Here is a 19,895-nt window from a genome sequence, read left to right as displayed (position 1 = left end):
CAGCCCAGAGGCTATTCCTTGCCCTTTGTGTACAAACCAGGTAAATGGTTTACCGTAGTCTGGCAGTCCCAGGGCAGGTGCAGCTTGCTTCAAAAGCTTGAATGTCTTTACCTTGTCTGTTGTGCAGTTAATGGGTTCTCCAGCATCTTGAGCAATAATTGGTATCAGGGTTTTGCCATTTCCTCGAAAGCAGCTATCCAGGGGGGGCAGAATCCTACAGCTTCTACAAAGGCTTGCGTTTGTTTTTAGTAGTTGGTTGGGGAAGATTTTGAATGGTTTTAATATGGTTTTCAGATGAACGCTGCTTCTCTTGTTGGAGAATGTAGCCCGGATATTCTACACTTCTCTTACAAAAATTGTAACTTATGCAGAGGGGCCCGATGGCCCTTTTCAGCTAAGGCAAACAGTAAGGAACGGGTGTCAGCTATACAAGATTCCTTGGTTACTAATAAATCACCAGCATATTGTATCAAAAATGAATCAATTTTTTTTAAACACAACAACCTGCAAATCTTTTCCTAAAATTTTAGTAAAATAGTGGAGGACTGAGTGAAGTCCTGAGGGAGCCTTGTCTACATTAGCTGTACCTTTCCCCAAACAAATGCAAAAAGGCATTGAGAGTCTGGATGAATAGGTATACTGATTTAAGGTAGAAAAAGTTGCCCTGTCTCCAGTAAGTCAAGAGTTGTATCTGCCCACCTTTAAGGAATCTCAAGTGTCAGCAGACGCATAGGAATGGGCAACTGAGCTGAGCCCTCAGGGTAAGACTCAGGTCCAGACCCAGGCACAGAAATGCAGCTGCCTGTATGTGAGCTACATGTGTCAGGTCCCTGTATAGTCAATGGAGATACATCCAGTAGATCTGAAGATTGAGGAGACTTTACCAAAAACCAAGGGTTTTTTTCTGTGTCAGAAGCTTAAGACCATTGAAATCCACTTACAGCTGACAGAGTTATTCTTAACTTAAAAAAAAAAAAGAAGCAGATGACAAGTTTTTATTCTCTGTTTGTCATGGATCTTCTCACATAATTTAATGCCATATAGAATTTCTTGTTCATGTAAAATGATAAAATGATACCCACGACTTTTCACTCCCTCTGTTTTTGTTTTGCAAACAATAGATGAATTTTCCAAGAGGATTAAGTTTTAATATTCTTGGTATTGCAGTCTTTGGCTTTTTTAGTTAAAGCAAAAGTTTTATTTGCTGTAAGTGTCTGCACATTTCATGTTGGGGCAGTCTGTGTTGAAATGATATGAGTGCCATGTATCTGAGAAGTATGATAACGAAGGCAGCGCTCGTCAGCTGTTGTGAACTACATAGATAAGCTGCACTGCCATATAGTAAAAGCTAGTCCCACAACATGCAGAAACTAAGAAAACCACTGTCTTGGAGGCAAAACAATGTAATTAGCAACAGCTATTCGCATTTTAAAACTGGAAGTGATTTCTTTTTCCTTTATGTGTATTTGGATTATATTGCCTAAATTACCCCAAATATTGCTATTTATTGTAGTAACATGGCTTAGTTCCCACCAGAATTGCTCAAGGGAGAACCCTCAACCTGATTGTTCTTTAAAATTAAGTTTTGCCAAAGTATGTTCCAAATGTACTTTATTTTAAGTACACTTACAAAGCTCTGTGACTTGAAGAAAACACATTGCTAGAGCGTACTGAACCTGATTCAAATGGGACGTAATGTGGATGCAAAGCGCAACAGACTTAATATAGCTGCTTTGGCTTTTAGCTCTGAGAAAACTGGGATCATCTGTAAAATTATTTTTTTAAATCAGGCGCTCTACTCTTTGGATTCTGAGCCATTAGGACACGATTAGGATACCCACCTTCAAGCTTTTTTCCTCCCAATCATTTCTCCCAATCACTAACATCTTTGTGAAGGGGGAATGCTAGTCCCATTTTTTAGTAATTAGGGCAATGAAGCATAGAGAAATTAAGGCCTGGATTTGCAAACACTTGTACTCAAGTGTCAGCACAGCTAGCCCAGCTGCTTGTCCCTAGGTATGGAACAGCTCAATACGGACGCGCTGTCTCTGCCACACCTCTGTTGCTCGTGGTGCAGAGAGAGGTGCTGTTACAGCAAGCTTCAGACGTGCCGAATGTGCCAGACCTCCGACGTGCCAGTCCCCTGGGCACGCAGGTCCCCGGTGGGATACTTTTGGGGGCACCTGAAGCCAATGCAGCCAGGTTCCAGATCTGGCTCCGAGGGACACCTCCAGGCTGCCGTAAGCAGCAAGGAAACAGGCTGTAGCCATTCAATAGGACCGCCAAGGAAGCCCAGCCTGTTTCGTGGAATAAAGGCAAGATCAACAATTCAAAGGCAAGATCAACAATTCATTCTTCTTGAGGAAAGAAGTGGATGGCCGTTGAAGCTGCAAAATACACGCTGACATGTGGCAAACAAAGCTAGACAAATTTCAGCCTAGCAGTGAAACATCTTTTCCTTTTCTTCTTTTCAATGGGGATGATGGCAATGAGGCTGGGTGAGTAACTTCCCTGAGGATGTGGTGAGATTTTCAGTGGCTTTGCATAATTGTCTTAAAGTGCAGCAAGGTTCCCCCTGTAGCTCAGGACTCATAGCACTTGTTTAAACACGTCTGTGTTTGCTTATAATCATAAAAGGCCTCCCTAGTAGCACTGGGGAAGGCTTTACGGATCTGCACATCTTTCCTTTCCTAGCACAGGCTGTGTGATGTCCCTGGTCCATCTCTCATTTTATGTTTTAAAGCAGATGCAGTGCAATTCCAACAGGCATGCTGAGAACAGAAGGCTCCTCCTCCCCCCAAAGTAATGGTACTTATACCAGTTTTATGAGACACTGTTTTCTGCTTAATGTTTTTCAGGGAACCAGGAGCTGAGAGGCATGTCAGGGAAGCCCAGGCTTACCTACTGTAATGGAAGGGGGCGAATGGAGCCCGTACGATGGCTCTTGGCTGCAGCCGGCGTGGAGGTCCGTTGACACTCGGCACGGTGTTCCAGACTGGTGTTTTCAGTCTGGAAAACTGGCTTCAGAAAGGAACAATTTAACATGCACCTGGAGGATGAACGGCTGCAAGGGGGTGGCCACATTCATTTGGCCAGTGGCACTGCATGTTTGTAACTACCCTGCTTGGTGGTTAATATTTGGGGTGCAAACTCGGTGGAGCTTGGAGTTTTATGGAGCTGGTATCAGTCCCCTGAAGTAATTAATCATAATGGGTCAAAATGGGGATTTATTTAAAGGCACTTAATAAATCTGAGTTTTCCAGCTGTGCAAAACCACCTTAACTCAGTCTTACTGAGTCTGCAGTTACAACGTGTATAACCAAAAGAGTGTTGTTGACTTAATGCCCTGGGGTGGGGTTAGAAATAGTTGATGTACCTTGCGCTTCCCTTGGCACTGGCTGCAGCCTGCCTTCCTCCTGTAGATGCCTGTACTCTGTCTCTACCCGCACTACGCGCTCGATCAGCGCCCGGAGGCAGAGGTGGCCGGGCCCTTCTGCTCCTCCCCAGCCCCGAGGATGGGGGGGATCCTCAGGACACCTGCGCCCAAACAGCTGGAGATCCGGCTCGTTATGTTTTGCTTGGCTGGGTCGTTCTGTGTATGGTTATGTGCAGTCACTTCCAGAAGAAAAAGGTTGAAATACAGCAGTGTAACACTCTTCTCTCTCCTTTTCCAGTTTGAAGAAATTTTTTTGGAAACAAGAGAGCACTATGAAAAGTTAATCAAAGGTAAGAATCTGACACCTGAGGCTTAGTCCTTCCAAAAATTGCTCCGATTTAGCTAAATTTGTGGTTTAACATTAGTTTATTTAAACCAGTGCAAAGTTCTAGGTGCATACCTAGAATACTGAAATACCAGTTTTGAGTAACCTGTTCTTTCCAGTGCCAAACAACTCCTATAAGCTAAATGCCATAGCTTCTGTGACTGTGTTTGTCACAGTACATTAAACAGGGGTAGCAAGCATTCTTATTTAATGCAACTTAATTATCTGTGCTGTTGAGCTGTTAGCATGGTTCCTGGCACACTTTTGGTCCAGGGCAAACAGCACTCCCTGAAGCAATTCCTAGGCATCATCTGGGAGTTGTCCCAGGCCAGGGGCCATTTCCTTAGATGTGAGCACCATGCTCTATAGGCAGAGAGCGCTGAGCAGAGCAAACGCGGCCAGTCTGTGCCAGCTGGCCTGAGCTGTTGTTGAGTTGACTAGTATAGATGTGCCTGTATGTCGGTTCTGAACCTCACTGAGATAAGCCTCTAAAGGAAAGGCTGGCATGGAACCCAGGAAAGCCAGTTTTCCTTTGTGCTAGGCTCTGTGCAAACACACTAGTGACAGTCCTAAGCAGGATAAGCCCAAGCCATGAAAATTCTGCCAGTTAAAAAACAGGGAGCCAGCGGGGAGACCTGCAGAAAGTCTGGCACGGTCAAAGCAGCAAGCCACAAAGGCTTCATGTCAACCTTGGAGTGAGACCAGTTCCCAAACACCAGTGCATACCCCCAGCCACTGCCCTTGATAGTTGGCCAGATGAAACCCAGCAGTGACCCTGGAAGGAGAAGACTTTGCTGCCGGGGTGGGGAAGGAGTTGGGACTGTGAAGAGCACTACGGAGCGCACCTGCCCCGCAGTTTACCTGCTGCCCAAGACATGTAAGGGAAACCTCACCGCAGGCTGAGCTTGCCAAGACATAGTAGGAGGTTTGGTAGAGGACTCGGCTGCATTCTGGCTGCCTGCTCAGAAAGGGAAAGCTGTGTTTAAAGAAATTCTGACAGGAAAACTAAAATGAACAAAAATAAAAAAGAAGTGGTATCAAGAAGATCAGCATTAAAGTTGCAGGTCCAGCTGGCTGGGAATCTGACGACGTGGGTGTAAAGACACCAGTTACAGCTCTAAATATGATAGCTCAGGTACTGAAAGCCCAAATCTGAATTTGCTTCACAGGACTAATTAATCCAGAAAGAGTGGTACAATCCTGGATACAGTGTCCAAGCTTATCCATATCCAGAGAGAAGAATTAAGCGGTGATGAAAAGGATTAGGCAAGTTTTATAAAGAAGATCAAGGGCTTTTATGCATATATATTGAGCTTAAGAGGGTGAGAACACAAAGAAAAAAGTGGGCTTTTATACAATGGGTTGAAGAAAGACAAATTAGTTAGTCATCCTGCTAAAGGGACCGCTGGAATGCTGCCAGTTGTGCAGAGCAGGACTGGACACGAATAACCCCACATTACCTCTCTCGCTCATTTTTTTCTCTCCCTACCAACGTGCTTTTTGCCGGGGTATCCTGTGTTTAGACACCACCACTTTGTTAGAATGGTCCAGGCATGACTTTGGCCCACGCCAGCTGATATCTCCCAAGCAATGCCCCAGCAGTGTCCAGGACGAAGCCCGGGCCAGGGGCTGTTCCCAACAGGCAGCTTGCAGATGGACAGCTCTTTCGGAGGCCGAGAGAGTTAAATAGCATCGGCCTGGCCAGACCTTTACCCGTTGGCCTGAGACACAACTATCTTGGCTCAATCTCTGCAGCCACAGGTTCCCCAAGTTGCTACCTGGATATCGAGACGCTCTGCTGGTCTGTGACAAATAGTAGGTCTAGATGTTTGTTTTTTAGTGTATACTCCGCAGACCACCTTCAGACAGCACAATGCAATCTGCAAAACGGTTGGCAAACTGCTTTTAATCCTGCATATATATTCTATGCAGTGGCTGTGTGAAGTGGCTCTCGCTGCAAAGCGAGGAGCAGCAGCCTGCTACGGGCCATAAGTGAGAAATCCCTCTTTTTGGTAGGTAAGAAACAAAGCGTGCCTTCAGTTCACTCACATTTACTGCATCACACCTCGTGTCAAGGGTGAGAAAGTCCGATTTTATTTTTCACTTCGTGCATCTTTCTGCTGAAAAATATCCTTGCAGAGCTGTTAGCTTTCCCATTCTCCTGTGTTTCTGCTAGATAGATACCAAGGAATGTTTTTTCCTTAAGCTGCAGAGGTGTGTTCTGGAAAGACATGAAAACACAATCTTTCTGTGAATGTTTACAAGAAAAAAACACAGGCTATTCATTGCTGCAGAGAGAACTATTGTTTGAATTTAAACTGTAAATTAATAATATAGAATGAGTGAAGAATGTTTATTGATTCTAGGCTAGCAAAGTATTTAATAGCTCTGTGGAGAAAAAAGCAGACAGACGAGCCTGTTAAAATTAACTCTTCTACCTAAAAGAAGGATGCAATGAACAGATTAAAATTGAGCAATTAAAATAAATGATTAACTTTGAGCAATGCAATGTGGCAGCTGCCTGGTTAGATTTGGAGTTTGCTGTGATTTTAACAGGGCGGGATTGTTCTCTGGATGCCCTTAATGTGTAAATGGAGGAGGGAGTATCTCCAAAGACAGTGAATTCGTCCAGCAGAAAACTGGTCTAGAAAAGACTGACTTTGCTATGCTGAATCTCTGTGTCAGCTTAGCTCTCGGACCTGCCTCACTGAAGGCTCAGATAAATGCTCCTGCCAGCACCAGGAGAAAATGGGACTACAAAGGCAGGAAGGGATTGTGGTGGTGTACCTAAATAGCCTTAAATTGTGGAATGACACTGAGGATAGCCCCGTAATGAAAATCTGTGGGGACACTCAAACTCTTGTCCCTGGAGTGACTGCGTAAAACTTACTTAAACAGCAACTGCTGTTACAGTCCCTGCCTCTAACTCTGTAGCTTCACGATGTTTAAAGTGGCCCGAGCTCTTCCTTTACCCCAGTAGCTCAGTCTTGCTGCGGTACTACCTCTTTCATAATTTCTACTCACGCATATGTCCCTGCCAGGGAACTAATCTGCATTCAAAATGATTGGATTTTTTTTAAGTTCGGATTTAACACAGATCTTTATTCTTCTCCGATCCCTTGGGTTGAAAGTGCTGGTTCAGGCTTTTCCTGCCAGCAAGAGGCAGGGTCCAGAAGAGCAAAGGAGCAGGCGGTGCCAGCTCCCCACAGGCAGTGAAGCTCTGGCAGGGCTGTAAAGCACGGGGCCCAGCTGACTGCGATGACCTAGCTACAGAAGCGTGATGCAGACTAGTCAATATTTGCTCTTTCCCACAATGTTAGTTTACTGCATGGAGTTTTACAGTTAGGGCAAGACACCAATGATCTCCTACACTGCAAAAGAAATGTGCTCAGTCTCTTGCTCTCCTGTAAAGCTAGCAGTCTACGAGGAACTAACAAGCTTTCCCTCAACTTTCCACCCTAGATGGAGTCCTGATGTTCCAGCAAGTGCCCCTGGTTGAGATTGACGGGATGAAGATGGTGCAGACCAGAGCCATCCTCAGCTACATAGCAGGGAAATACAACCTCTATGGGAAAGACTTGAAGGAGAGAGCCCTGTACCGTAACACCTCCTTTCACTTAATGAGCAAGCTGTTATTTGATAGCTGCGTTATATATAACAAATTCAATCCTGTAAATCCAGGAGAAAGACTAACACAATAAAAAGCAAGGACTTCAGCCTTTGCTTAGGTTTTAACCACTGCTTCTGAAATGCTGCTGAACAGAAACAGGCTTTTAGTCCTTTTAAAAAACATTTAGCTTCTGTTTATGTTTAGTTTTGGCTGTGAAAATTGGCACTATGGTGGTGATATAAAATTCCTGTAAGTTGCCTTAGTTAATTGGAAAACAGATTAAATAACTTCCGTGCTCTTTTCTACTGTCTTCCCACCACCAATAGGATTGACATGTATGTGGAAGGAATAACAGATCTGATGCAAATGATTTTGATGTTTCCTTTCTCTCCACCTGAGGCAAAGGAGAAAAATCTTGACTCGATTAAGGAGAGGGCAACTAACAGGTACTTCCCAGTCTTTGAAAAGGTAAGTGACAGTGAGGATGTGTCTATAAAACTTGTATTTACAATTATCAAAAAGCTTCCCCCAAATAAGAACAAGTTTGTAGTGCAGGTCAGTTCCAAATCCTCAGCTTTCTTGGCGCTCTCAAAGAAGGGGAAATACAGCAGTACGTTTTCGCTGTTTGTTGGCTTGTGTTGTCAGGGCCATGATATTTGAACATCTACAGAGCAATATGTTCTCAGCTATACAGCAAAACTTTTCACTAAAGTAAAAGCAAGCACGTATGATTTCTTTTTTCCTTGAGGGGATAGTTCCACACTTACACTTGTTTAGAGCACATCTCTCTGCTATACTTAATTTCAGTTGGAACATTTTCATTAGAAGAATGCAAAAATCCCTTGCAAATAAATCGGGTAGAGAGATTAGGAGTACTTTAGTAAAACAAGTCATAGATTTCTGCACATCCCACTTTTGAAAACAACAAACCAAACCCGTATGACTCAGGCATCTGGCAAAGTTTCTCACTTTTGTAACATTCATCTAGTTCTGATGGAAAACAATGAAAAACTGAACATCCCAGAAGTTCTTATGACTATAATAATTTATTCCCAAAGGCAGGGATTTTTCTTTGGTTAGCTATTGTAATTCTGCATTTCTAAGTTTGCTTCCTGGTATCAACATTGGACATAACTTTAAATGAAATATCTAAATGGCAATTTTATAAATTCTCCAAGTTACTTTTTAGTTCCTCCATTATCCCTATTTCTAATTCTATGACTGTTACTAGTCTACTTAAGCGCGTGGTTTTGTCCCTGTTCCCAGCGCCTATCATAATTCATCGTTACTGAGTGACCAAAGTTTGTAGTCTGTGTACTACAAGAGTTTAGACTTTTTCCCAACAATAATGAAGTGATTTAGGCTCACAGCTTCCAGCTGAAAACTCCACCCTGAAATTTCAGATATAATTGCTGTTCAGCTCTACAGCTGTGCTGTGAGGCTTAGCTGCCAGGCATCATATGTCCAGTTTGTATCTGCAGCCCACATTCTCTTGTGTTCTACAGGTTTTGAAACAACATGGCCAAGACTTTCTCGTGAGCAACAAATTCAGCTGGGCAGATGTTCAGCTAATTGAAGCCATTTTAGCAGTGGAGGAGAAAATACCGGCCGTGCTGTCGGGGTTTCCTCAGTTGCAGGTAATTTTGTTATTGAGCATGCCTGTATTCAGGAGCTAGGGGGCAATCCTGAAGTGATCACCTCTCCATGCTATGTAAGTCAGGAGTGGGGGCTCTGCGAGGAACTGTCACTGTCGTATGTCTGCTTAATACCAAGCACAAGAGGGACTTGATTTAGTTGGTTTGTTGTAAGACACTGTGCTCTTGATTAACCCTGTTCAGGTATGCCTATCCCTCTTTGAGTGACATATGCCTCCTCAACAGAAGTAAATTAATGTCATCTCAAGGGAATCACTGAGTTAAGCTGCCCTGTTTTCATTTGCCTGCTTCCTGCCAGTAGATGCTATCTAATACCAGATAACAAACGAAGTCTGTGATACAGGTTGACACATTAGAATAAGGTACAGTGTGCCATTTTCTGTACTGGCTGGTATCACAATTTTGGGATCCCAGTACTTCTGCCTTCTACAGTATGACTAGAAAATCAAGCCTTAGTGTTCAGCCACAGTTTTCTTTCAATAATTAAGTATAGTTAATTAAAAAGAATAATTAACAATAATTAACAATCGAGGATGAATTCTCTGCCTTTATGTCTGGAACCAAGCAGAAGCGAGGCACTTCTGCTGTGAGACTTGACCAGCAATCAGAAGCCTCCAGGTGTCCAGCATGCTACAGGGCACAGTGCATGGGCAAGCCTGGGGCATGACCTGCAGGAGTCATTAAGAGCTGAGATACAGTGGGCCCAAGTAGCCTGTGACTGGAAAAAAGCAGATAGTGTTCAGCAGTCCTCCCATGTGCCTGTAATCATGGTAATAAAGCAGTGTAGGCAATGCAAATTTGGGTTGAGGGTGCAAGGCTTGAGGTCATGCTTCTTTGTGCTTACAAACTGTTAATTTGAGGGGTGCACTTAAAAGACTTTGGCTTTATTCCCATTAACAAAAGAAACAGTTCAGCAACAGACTATCTCAGTTAGGTTTTCTGCTTGGAACTGATGAGGAAAAGGGCTTTGATTATTATTATTTTTTTAAGTTACTTTTAAAAAATTTTTAAATCTCAACCCCAACAGTTTAAGCCTGAATTTAGTGTGACAGAATTCAGCCACAAGGTGGGCAGTAACGTGTGTTAGATTTTATCCCATATGCAGTTTTGCAGCCTCAGGTAATTCTTGCCTCTAGCTCCCATCTTCTAGGAAGGTATCTTAGCCAGTAGTCATGGGCACAGTTCTGTTGAAGCCATGCCTTGAATTATGGAGGGATTCCTCCACTGCCAGAGGGAAACATTTTCTAAAATTGGTGGTTACTTATTTCACAATTTTTACTTTTCATGCTCCTTCTTGTATTTCCCCCTTATCCTTCTGGTGTCTGTAAGGAAGAGGAAATTATGTTCATACATCTGCCAGCAAGAACTGAGTGTTGCTCTGTGAAGCTCCTCTCCCTTAGCCCCGTTGTTAGGAGAGGTTCTTGTGTATCTAAGATTGCTCAGCTAACAGTGGGGTCTCCAGCTGCTTGCAATCTGCATCAGTGAGTCCTCTCTCTCATTGTAGAATGAGATGCCTCAGGATCCTTGACTCAGTTACCTTAACACAGGCATCTCTTGCCACCTGAGGTGCCCAACTCTTCCTTAATCCTAGTCCTGGCCTCCAGCCGCTGCTCCAGAAGGGAACAGGTCTCCCCGAGGGGCTGTGTTATATTTGCCAGCCCTATGTAGACATTTTAGCTACCCTAGGCTACAACACAGTCCGAGAAGCCTCTACTGGACAACTGAGTTGAGCCAAGGATGCCTCCAGCCGTTTCACCTTCACCCACTCAATCTTAGAAATGCTGGGACAGTGGGACAACAGTGGCCATGCTATATGCAAACAGAGCTCAGATACTTACATAATGTAGTAAAAATGGAAATCATGTTAACATATATTGTGGTTTGTACCATCAGCACCAGCAATGAAAAGAAAAAGGTCAAGAGCTGGGTTAGTGTATTTGTACCTTCAAAACTAGCCCCTGGTGCTCCTAGATATCGAATTTTTGCCTTCAGTTTCTTTCAGGCAGCAGAGATCTAGATGTTGTCTGCTCCAGTACTGCCTTCATTGGTAAGAACAGGCTTTTTGCAGCAGCTGGGTCCTTCTCCTGTTGGACAGAAGGAGACTCTGTAGATGGCACGAGATCTGAGTGAACGTTAGGACCTCTTCTAGCAGCAGGGGGAAGCAGTTTTTCTGTGCAAGGAGCACTGTTTGCTACTGGAGTAGCTGGAATTTCTCTCTTACTCTGTTGTTTTTATTTTTTAGGCTTTTAAAATAAGAATGAGCAATATGCCTACAATTAAGAAGTTCCTGCAGCCTGGCAGCCCAAGGAAACCCCCACCAGATGAACGTTATGTAGAAACTGTGTTGAAGATTTTTAAGAAATGAATGCCTTGCTACCTTCAGAGAGACCCGAAAGACTGGGGGGGGGGGGGTGGGATGGGACACAGGACACGAACAAAACAAAACAAAAAAACACAAAAACCAAAACTCCAAACCAAAGGAAGTAGGAAGCTCAGTAAATTAGTATCATTGTAGTTAAAACCCATGGTAAAAAACCAAACCAAAACAAAAACAACAAAAAACAAACCAAAACTGAAATAAAGCATTCTGATTACTCTGGCAATGGGACAGCAGATTTGTCTTTATTGATATCAAATGCTTGGCAAAACATGAAAACAAAGGAATATGGAAGCAAAGAACTATTTGTAGGGTAGGGAATTTACTCATTTGGAAAAAGACTGATGCAGTGTTAGTATTGGCAGAATGTAACTTGTTGAACGGATGAAAATAGGCTTCAGAATAAGAGCTATGGAGGAGAAGAAAGAGAAGACGACTCACTGAATCATTTATCCTTTACTCATTGAATCACTTATGGACTTGTGCTGAAAACAGTGTTGATAATACAGAGATGTTTTAGTTGTTGCTGCACTAGTCAAGGACTTTTCAGCTTCCCATGCTCTGCCAGGTGCACAAGAAGCTGGGAGGGGACACAGCCAGGATAGTTGATCCAAACTGACCAAAGGGCTATTCCACACCATATGACATCATGCTCAGCATGTAAAGCTGGGGGAAGAAGAAGGAAGGGGAGGGACGTTTGGAGTGATGGTGTTTGTCTTCCCAAGTAACCATTACGCGTGATGGAGCCCTGCTTTCCTGGAGATGGCTGCACACCTGCCTGCCCATGGGAAGCAGTGAATGAATTCCTTGCTTTGCTTTGCTTGCGTGCGCGGCTTTTGCTTTACCTATTAAACTGTTTTTATCTCAACCCTCGAGTTTTCTTACTTTTGCTCTTCCGATTCTCCCCCCCATCCTACCGGGGGGGAGTGAGCGAGTGGCTGCGTGGTGCTTAGTTGCCAGCTGGGGCTAAACCACGACACCTTTAAAGAAGTAGACTTGTTTCGAGAGCAGTTTTGGTGAGTAAGTACTTATATTGTATTATTTTTATAGTATTGTGTGAGTGAAACTTCCAACTTAGTCTTAGTTTCATCTGTTGTTACCAAAGCCAAATCTCTGGTTTCTCACACTTCCCAGGTCTTGCCTAGGAACCAGCTCTTATAATGTTCCATTATTTTCTTCCTCTACCTTTTTAATGTGATTCTTTCGGGCACCTTAGTTCATTGTTCCCAGTGCACTGGAGTCTGTGCACCTCTTCGTGTGATGAACGTCTTCAAAGGATGGGGAGGTCCACATCCTCAAACAGACGACCACTGAGGTTCAGCATTTGTTCATGCTTCTTTCTGTGCATTAGTCTGCCATTTTGGGGGACTCTCGGCTGCTTCCTAGCCCCAGTTCTGGACACCAATGGCCAGCTACATCTTTGTCCTACTAAAACAAGAAGCACCAGGCTCCATTCCCTGGCTCTGAGGCCATATACGTGCTAATAAACTCTCTTATTACCCAAAGCTGTGTAACCACATCTAAACAGCCTGTTGCGGCTGGGCCCTGGTGTGGACGGACTGTGGCTGGGAGCCATCTGGGTGAGAGCAGCGGGCACAGACCAGTAACCCCTGAGCGAGCCACCACCAGTTCAGTAACACAGACAGCGTCTTCCAGCGCCCGTGCCTCGTGTTTGATGTGATCTTCAGAGAACTCCAGAGGGCAAAGCCGGAGCCTGAGCTGCCACTTTGCACAGAGCAAAATGCACAGAGCAAAATGCGGGCTGCTTCGTGGCACTGTGGGCCACCACCCGTCCTTGTGGCAATGTGGTGGGACCAGTGACACCAAGGTGGTCACAGCTTCTCCCAGCGAGGCCTGACTGCAATGGTGGAGGCGATTCACAGAGTGGCAATGGGGAAGGGAGGCACAGAGCAGCACTGGTTTCATGGCTAGGACAGCTCAGGTGCATTAAAGGTGTAATAAAGTTGCCTAAATTTCTCTTATCAATCTCTCCCCGTGCAGGTAAGTTCACTAATATTGAGTGAGTTGTGCATATTATCTCTACACTAAAAAACTATTTAAGGTTTCTTGGAAAGTGACTTTGGTCCAATGTGAGCAATGAAGAATGTGCCACCCAAAAGAGTCCCAGGTCTGATGTCAGGGTCAGCTCAGGCTGAAGGGAGGAATGGACCTGCATTGCTTTCACCCTGGATCTCTGCTCCAAATACTGAGCCACTGGGCACAGCAGTGGCAGCTGTCGTGGCTGGCATTGGCACCTTGCTCCACAAGACTGTCCATCCTATTTGGTGGTGACTACCTAACCCTCTGGGAGTCAAAGGAGGTCTTGGAAAGACCTCCTCTGGGGATGGCTCCTCACTTAGCCACGTGCGGTCTGTGCTGGCCTGCCTCACCCTCGCCAGGCGCTCTGAGCCGTGACTCCCCAGGCCACCCAAGTGCTCAGCTTTGTGACACCAGCCTCCCTGTGTCACCCTCACTGCCGGTGCTTTGTCTCCTGGTTCCCTAGTAAGAGAAAGCAGCAGGTCTCAAGCAGTTGCTGGAAGAAGTTGCTCTTCCCATAAAATCCAGAAGGCTGGATTTTACGGGGAAAGCAACTGAACTTATTTGTTAACAGCTGGCAATGCCATAGGCGAACTGTCCGTGTGGCTGCGGTGCTCTGGTGCATCCCACCACCTTGTGTCACCAGGCACCTCTGTGCTGTCCCAAGAAGAAAGCCACTGCATACCTGCCCGTGCAGGGACGTCACCTCCCTAGCAGCTGCTGCCGCAGCGAGGTACGTCTCCATGCAATCCCTGTGGCTGCTGCCTCTCCATGCTGAGCAACAGGATGAGCTTTGAAGGTGAAAGTGGAATTACTGTGAGCTGGCTGGTACATCACTTGCTTACACACCTGTAAAAGGTCCAAATGTAGTCAATGTTACCGTCTTTAAATTAAGGCTTGTGGGTGAATTGGATTTTTGGATTGAAAATTGGATGGAAAGATCTCTCTGCAAAGTTTTCCTTGCAAAACTGATTATTTTTCTTCATAAATCAATTACTTCAAACCTTGTGTATGATCTTACCAGCATTTCACATGCAGGTTACAAATATATTATCTCTTGACAATGAAGTGTCGTGGAAGAAACACGCAATCTGTTTTGCAGATTCAGGTAAGGCAGAGGTGGTTTATTTCTACAGCTGTAGGACAGAACACAGAGCAACAGAGGTTCAGCTTCTATTGATTTTAAAAAAAAGATATTAGGGCTTATATACATTTACAGCAGACAATAAGTGCCTTGTGAAGAGGCCTGATGCGGCAGAGCAGCATCTGCGTAGAAGGAAACTTTGCTCCAGCAGATGTCAGTAACCAAATCTGGTGCTTGATATTGCCAAGACAAAAGTGTAGAAAAGAGGGAATTAGAAAAAAATATTAGAAAATGAACCTGGTAGGGAGAAAACACAAGAATGAACTTCCTTTTCAGATCGCTCACTCTCCAGCATTCCCCCACGCCTCTCCCACGCAGCAGACTACAAAAGGACAATTAATTATTTATTTCTGTTAGGATGCAACTAGATGAAGTGGGGTTTTTTAACTGAATATGCTCTGCATTTTGTCAGCAGCAATTTATTCTTTTACTACTATGTCTGATACAATTGTGTAGCTTTTTGGCTATGACCTGCAAACACTGAAACTCATCTTTGTTATCTGAGGGCAAGTGTGTGTTTATGCACATAAATAGTGAGTGCTAGCGAACTGTGTACTCAAGTGCACCTTTACGCTTTAAGCATAAATAGAACTGGAGTAGAAAAAATACTTATGTGAGTTATTCACATGTGTGTGTAAGTTAGGGCCCTCCTGTAAAATTTTATTACTTTTGTAACCAGGATTTTAAAAAAAAGTGCGTCCCTTAGTGTTGTCAAGCTTTTAGGCAAGCTAAACAAGAGAGTAAATCTGAAAATAAGGGTGCTGGAAAAATGCTAGCATACCCTATTTGCAGCTTAATCCTTTAAGAGGTACAAAAAACTGTTAAAAACAATTGCATTTCCCACTAGTATAGGACATAAGTTGGCTTAAACTGTAGGGGCAGAGAGCACAAGCAGCTTAACAAGCCATATGGCACGTTCCAGGCTCCATGGAGCAAGAGGGCTGGAGGCCACTGTTGGGAGAAGGCAGATAAATATAGACTTCTGGTACTTGGTACATAAGTATTCCTTTTCTGTCCTTGGTACATAAGTCTTCCTATCACTGCTGCACTTCAAAAACCAAGTCCGCCTTGGGTTTCAAAACAGAAGTTGTATTTCCCATCGGTTTTCCACTCTTAAATTCCCAACAACTGCTGGAGGAACAGCTAGCAGAGTTAAGTGGCTGGCATCTCTCACTCTAGGATAGTGAGGACCTGCAGGTCAGATGTTGAAATGGTCAATGCACCTTCACATTAGGCCACAAGTGACCTCGGAGAGGAGTCGTGCTGTTTTGTATCACGTTATCGCTTGAGTGGGCTTGGAGGGATACTTGCAGAGGAAGCTAATCCCTTAACCCTGGTTTCAGAGAGGAGGAGTCCGAAATCATGACCAGTAGTGATTTAAGAAACCCACTAGTAGTGATCTAAGAAACCCTTGAATTTCTATAAATATTAGGATCCTTTCTGTGCTGCCTGATGGAAAGCTGAGAAAAGAAGAAGATAGATGCTAAAGAGAAGGGTTTTAGGTGTGAAATGCTCTGGAAGTCCTGATATTGCCTGCCTGTCAATGGCATGCTACTTTTAATTCTTACATACTGACTGTCTCCATGGGGAGAGAATCACTTCCAGAAAGGAGGAAGGTCCAGGGGCTGGAACTGTGCAGGGGAAAATAGGGAATAATCACAGGTAAGGGAGACAGTTTGGAATTTGCCAAGAGGACACAAACTAAGATTACAAACTAAGCAGGAGAGAGAGAGAGAGAGAAAGAAAGGGAGCCAGCTAGAGGGAACTAGAAGGAAATCTGAAAGCTTATCATGCTGGGGAGAGAGCTCTAAAAGCAGCGGTGAGCAGGTAACACCCCATTCACAACCTTCTCTTTACCTGCCTCACATGGAGATGGCAGGAGCTGCTGATGCTAGCCAAAGAAAGATGGTCACTAATTTTCACTGAATATGACAGCGTTGTTTTGGTTTTGCTTAGGCAAGGTCTCGCATTTGTTATTCAAACTGTCATGTAAGGAACTGCTGGCAAAAATACATCATGGTAAAAAAAATTCAAGCTCAGCACTGAGAACACCTGCTGGCTTCTAGGTAACGCGCTTGCTCTTCAAAATGTTTGGGAAAACACCTAATGCCCTTCACATACCTGAAGCCAAGTGGTAAGTCAGCACAAGGGTCACTGGAGAAAAGGACATTTTCTTTCTTTTAATTTCTCTCTTCCCTCTGCAAGGCTATCCTTTGCAAACATATTCCTGGGTTTCTAAGACGGTTACATTGCACGCTCACCCTGCCGAGTTTGGAGGGTGTAATTCAGTGTGGAGAAATGTTTCATGGGACATAACGTGTGAGCTGCACTTTCCAAGTGTGCTGAACACAGGCAGCACCAGTTTGGAAAAACAACAACAAATGGGACATTTGTTTTAAATAATACGAAACACCCGAGCTGCACTTTATTTCTGCAGCAAGGTAGGACTGGGTATACCCCAACACGTCTCATTAGCCACAGATGAGGCTCCCTTCTCTCCAGTCCCTATTCCCACTGCTAATACAATAAGGCACAACAGTTTGTGTGCACCTATTTCCCTTGCAAGTACATTTTAAATATTGGCTCATAATTTTGAACACAGCTCCAACACAAATTAACATAATTCTGATGTTTTACACAGAAAGTTCACGAAGCCTGATGACACAAAACATTTTCCAATGCTTTGTCAAGAAATCAGAATCATGTCTGAAAAAACAAATTAAAAAAAATTATACCTTATTGTTTTAAAGGAAGAGGCTAAATGGAAACAAGCTGGTGGGCAACAGCAGCAGCTGGGGTGAATATTCACTCCTAAGTTATTAGGGTATCTTTGACATTTCCCCTAGTTTTAACTCCTGGATGGTCAATCTGAACCTAAATCTGAACCTTCTTAAGAGCTCAGATGCCTTCAGGCTTCCGAGATACAAACAACGCTTCTACAGCATTTTCCCAAAAAATACTTTACAAGCTCAGTGAAGGAACATTTCCAAAAGTCCTGGTAAGTTAGGAGACAGACTGTATTGTATTTTTCACTTCATTTAGGCTAGTAACTGTTTTGAAGAGGACTTGCCTGAAATCTTGATGGATACCTCTGACAGGGTAAGAAATGTCAGTGTTGGGATAAATCACACTCTGAAGTCTTCTACTCCTCTCCCCTACCCCTAAGGGAAGGCTGAGGGGACTGGCTTCATCTAAACTTTTAACTGTCTAAGTTGAGACAGCATCCTTTGGAGCAGTTTGGATATCAGCTGTAGCTCAAGTGCATGGTGAGGGATTCCTCCTGAATTCAGACCTGAATTTGGACCTATTTAAATGCACTAGACAGCTAGACTAGATGTAGGTGTCTACAAAGTTAGCTGAGATGAGTTTTACCAAGTTGTCTACACTGTGATTAACTGTCATGCTTGCACTCATGTTTTCTTACCTTGCAGTCCTCTGACACAGTGGATGTCAAGCCCTCGTAGGAGTAGTCACTAGATCTGGGATATCTCCAAGAGTTTATCATGGCCAGGCCTACAAATGATTAATCCAGCCAAGCTACCTGAGCGTGAGTTTGGATTTGTGAAACACTAGCAGACGCATCTCAGTGCACATGTCTATGCAGGGAAAGCTTCAGTCTCCCACATTATCCTAGATTCTGGCTCATAAGTCGTGTCTGTCCAACAATGCCGGAAACACTGTTTCCAGCAGTGTAGTTTGATCTTTTACTCTTAAAAAACCCTGTGTTAACAGCAAAAGTCAGCACTCCCAGAAGCCTAGAGGGGAAAGCAGTCACTTCTCAAGCAAGAAAATAAAACATGCTTATGCAGAGTTCTGTTTCATTATAAAATATGAACAAATTATTTCGAGCTGGATGTTAACAGAAAACAAAATGTGGGCAGCTCGTTCTTCTACAGCAATACCAAGAGTCAGCTTCTGCTGCACTTTGCACAGACACCTGGGGCTCTCCGTGACACCCCTGCAGGGCTGGCCATCGTGCCATGGCACATGCCGCAGAGCCGGGCTCTGTGGAAGAGCAGCTGGAGGCCGCCGGACAGCCTGGAACACGCACAGCAGCATGGACAACTCTGCGTAGGTGGCTGAGCCCTGCTGCAAACTTTCAGAGGCTGGAGAGAAGAACCTCCCAAAATGTAAGCAGGGGACAGAGGGGATAAGAAAGGAAAGAGCCCGAACCAGAAGGCAGAGGCTATAGGGTGTGCTCTCAGTGAGGAGTCCCCTTCTGTAACACCTGGCTCTCCTCACGTGCTGTATATAGGGTACAGAGTGTTTCATTTGGGGACTAGGCACCTCCTAAAAGACAAGACGTTGCAGTGGTGACCAGTTTGATGCCTTGTCCTTCTGTGGTTCTAGCTCTAAATAAATAATTAAGCTTATTTTATTGTCATGCATGGAACACATTGGTCTAACAGGCACCAGTGGTGGAGACTGATGGGATGAGGATCATTTTCAGCTACATAGCAGCAAAGTGCATCTACAGGAAGGACCTGAAGGAGAAAGCCCCCTGTAGTGTAACAACTCATTTTTTTGTTTGATAGACTACAATTCATACAACCTCCCTGTGTAATACATGAAGAATATCCCAGCTCACAGTTACGTTCAGAGTGATTCAGCAGATTTTTATATAACACATTGACCTTGCCTGCAGGTGATGCCTACACCAGCATTAACCAGCTAGATTAGACAGGCAGGATGGTGCATGGGAGTTTATGCTGTATTGACTCTTTCAAGTCAACAGAGGAAATCAGTCGGGAGTGCAGAGGGCAGTTTGTCTTCTGATGCCGGTCTTCATTCGCTGTCTCCTAGTTGTCTTTGGCATGCATTTTCAGCGGGTCATATTCAGGGAAACATTTTTGACAGAAACAGAAAAAAACCTCATATGTCCAGGAATGAAATTCAGCAGAAAAAATGTCCTGAAGGAATATCCCCCATAATTAAGTAAAGGAAGGAAGCTTATGAAGGATTCAAGCTGAATTAGTTGATGTGACTTAGGTAAAGCAGCAATCTGTTAAAAGTAAAAAACCATAAAATAGTAAAATAAGATTTTGATTGCTATCACAGTATTTTTTTAAATCGTGGGAGCTTTTCAGCTGTTCCGATTATTTTTAACTAGCAGGTTGCCAAACAGTGAAAATAGGAAGCATACCATTTTCTGCTGGCACAGATGTTCCCAATGATCATGACCCCTCCTGAATCTTACATTTGTACAGAGTCAGCATTAGTCAGGAATGTATTTCCTGTAGGTGAGAAGTGACTAAACAGACCTAATTATTTTTATTTGTATAAGAAATGGGACTTTCCCATCAGCAGAGAA

The 19,895-nt window shown here is 44.0% G+C and overlaps 1 protein-coding gene across 1 annotated transcript; it reads left to right on the top strand.

Annotated features, from left to right (window-relative positions):
* Positions 1–2,878: 2,878 nt before the first annotated feature.
* Positions 2,879–11,391, top strand: LOC142408086 (glutathione S-transferase 3-like). Its single transcript, XM_075498067.1, has 6 exons — positions 2,879–2,965; positions 3,675–3,726; positions 7,224–7,356; positions 7,698–7,839; positions 8,877–9,008; positions 11,269–11,391. Exons 1-6 carry the CDS (start codon positions 2,879–2,881, stop codon positions 11,389–11,391), a joined length of 669 nt encoding a protein of 222 aa, XP_075354182.1.
* Positions 11,392–19,895: the final 8,504 nt, after the last annotated feature.

Source organism: Mycteria americana, chromosome 3, assembly GCF_035582795.1.
Source record: "Mycteria americana isolate JAX WOST 10 ecotype Jacksonville Zoo and Gardens chromosome 3, USCA_MyAme_1.0, whole genome shotgun sequence".
NCBI lineage: Eukaryota > Metazoa > Chordata > Aves > Ciconiiformes > Ciconiidae > Mycteria > Mycteria americana.
Note: the sequence above shows the minus strand (reverse complement) of the source record. Positions and strands in the feature narration are given on the sequence as shown.

What these genes read in the sequence shown, in the direction of transcription:
- LOC142408086 (XM_075498067.1), top strand. Translation starts at nt 2,879, where the DNA reads ATGTCAGGGAAGCCCAGGCTTACCTACTGTAATGGAAGGGGGCGAATG. An exon ending in GACTTGAAGGAGAGAGCCCT is followed by an intron (nt 7,357 to 7,697) that starts GTACCGTAACAC and finishes CACCACCAATAG; the next exon opens with GATTGACATGTATGTGGAAG. An exon ending in CGGGGTTTCCTCAGTTGCAG is followed by an intron (nt 9,009 to 11,268) that starts GTAATTTTGTTA and finishes TTTATTTTTTAG; the next exon opens with GCTTTTAAAATAAGAATGAG.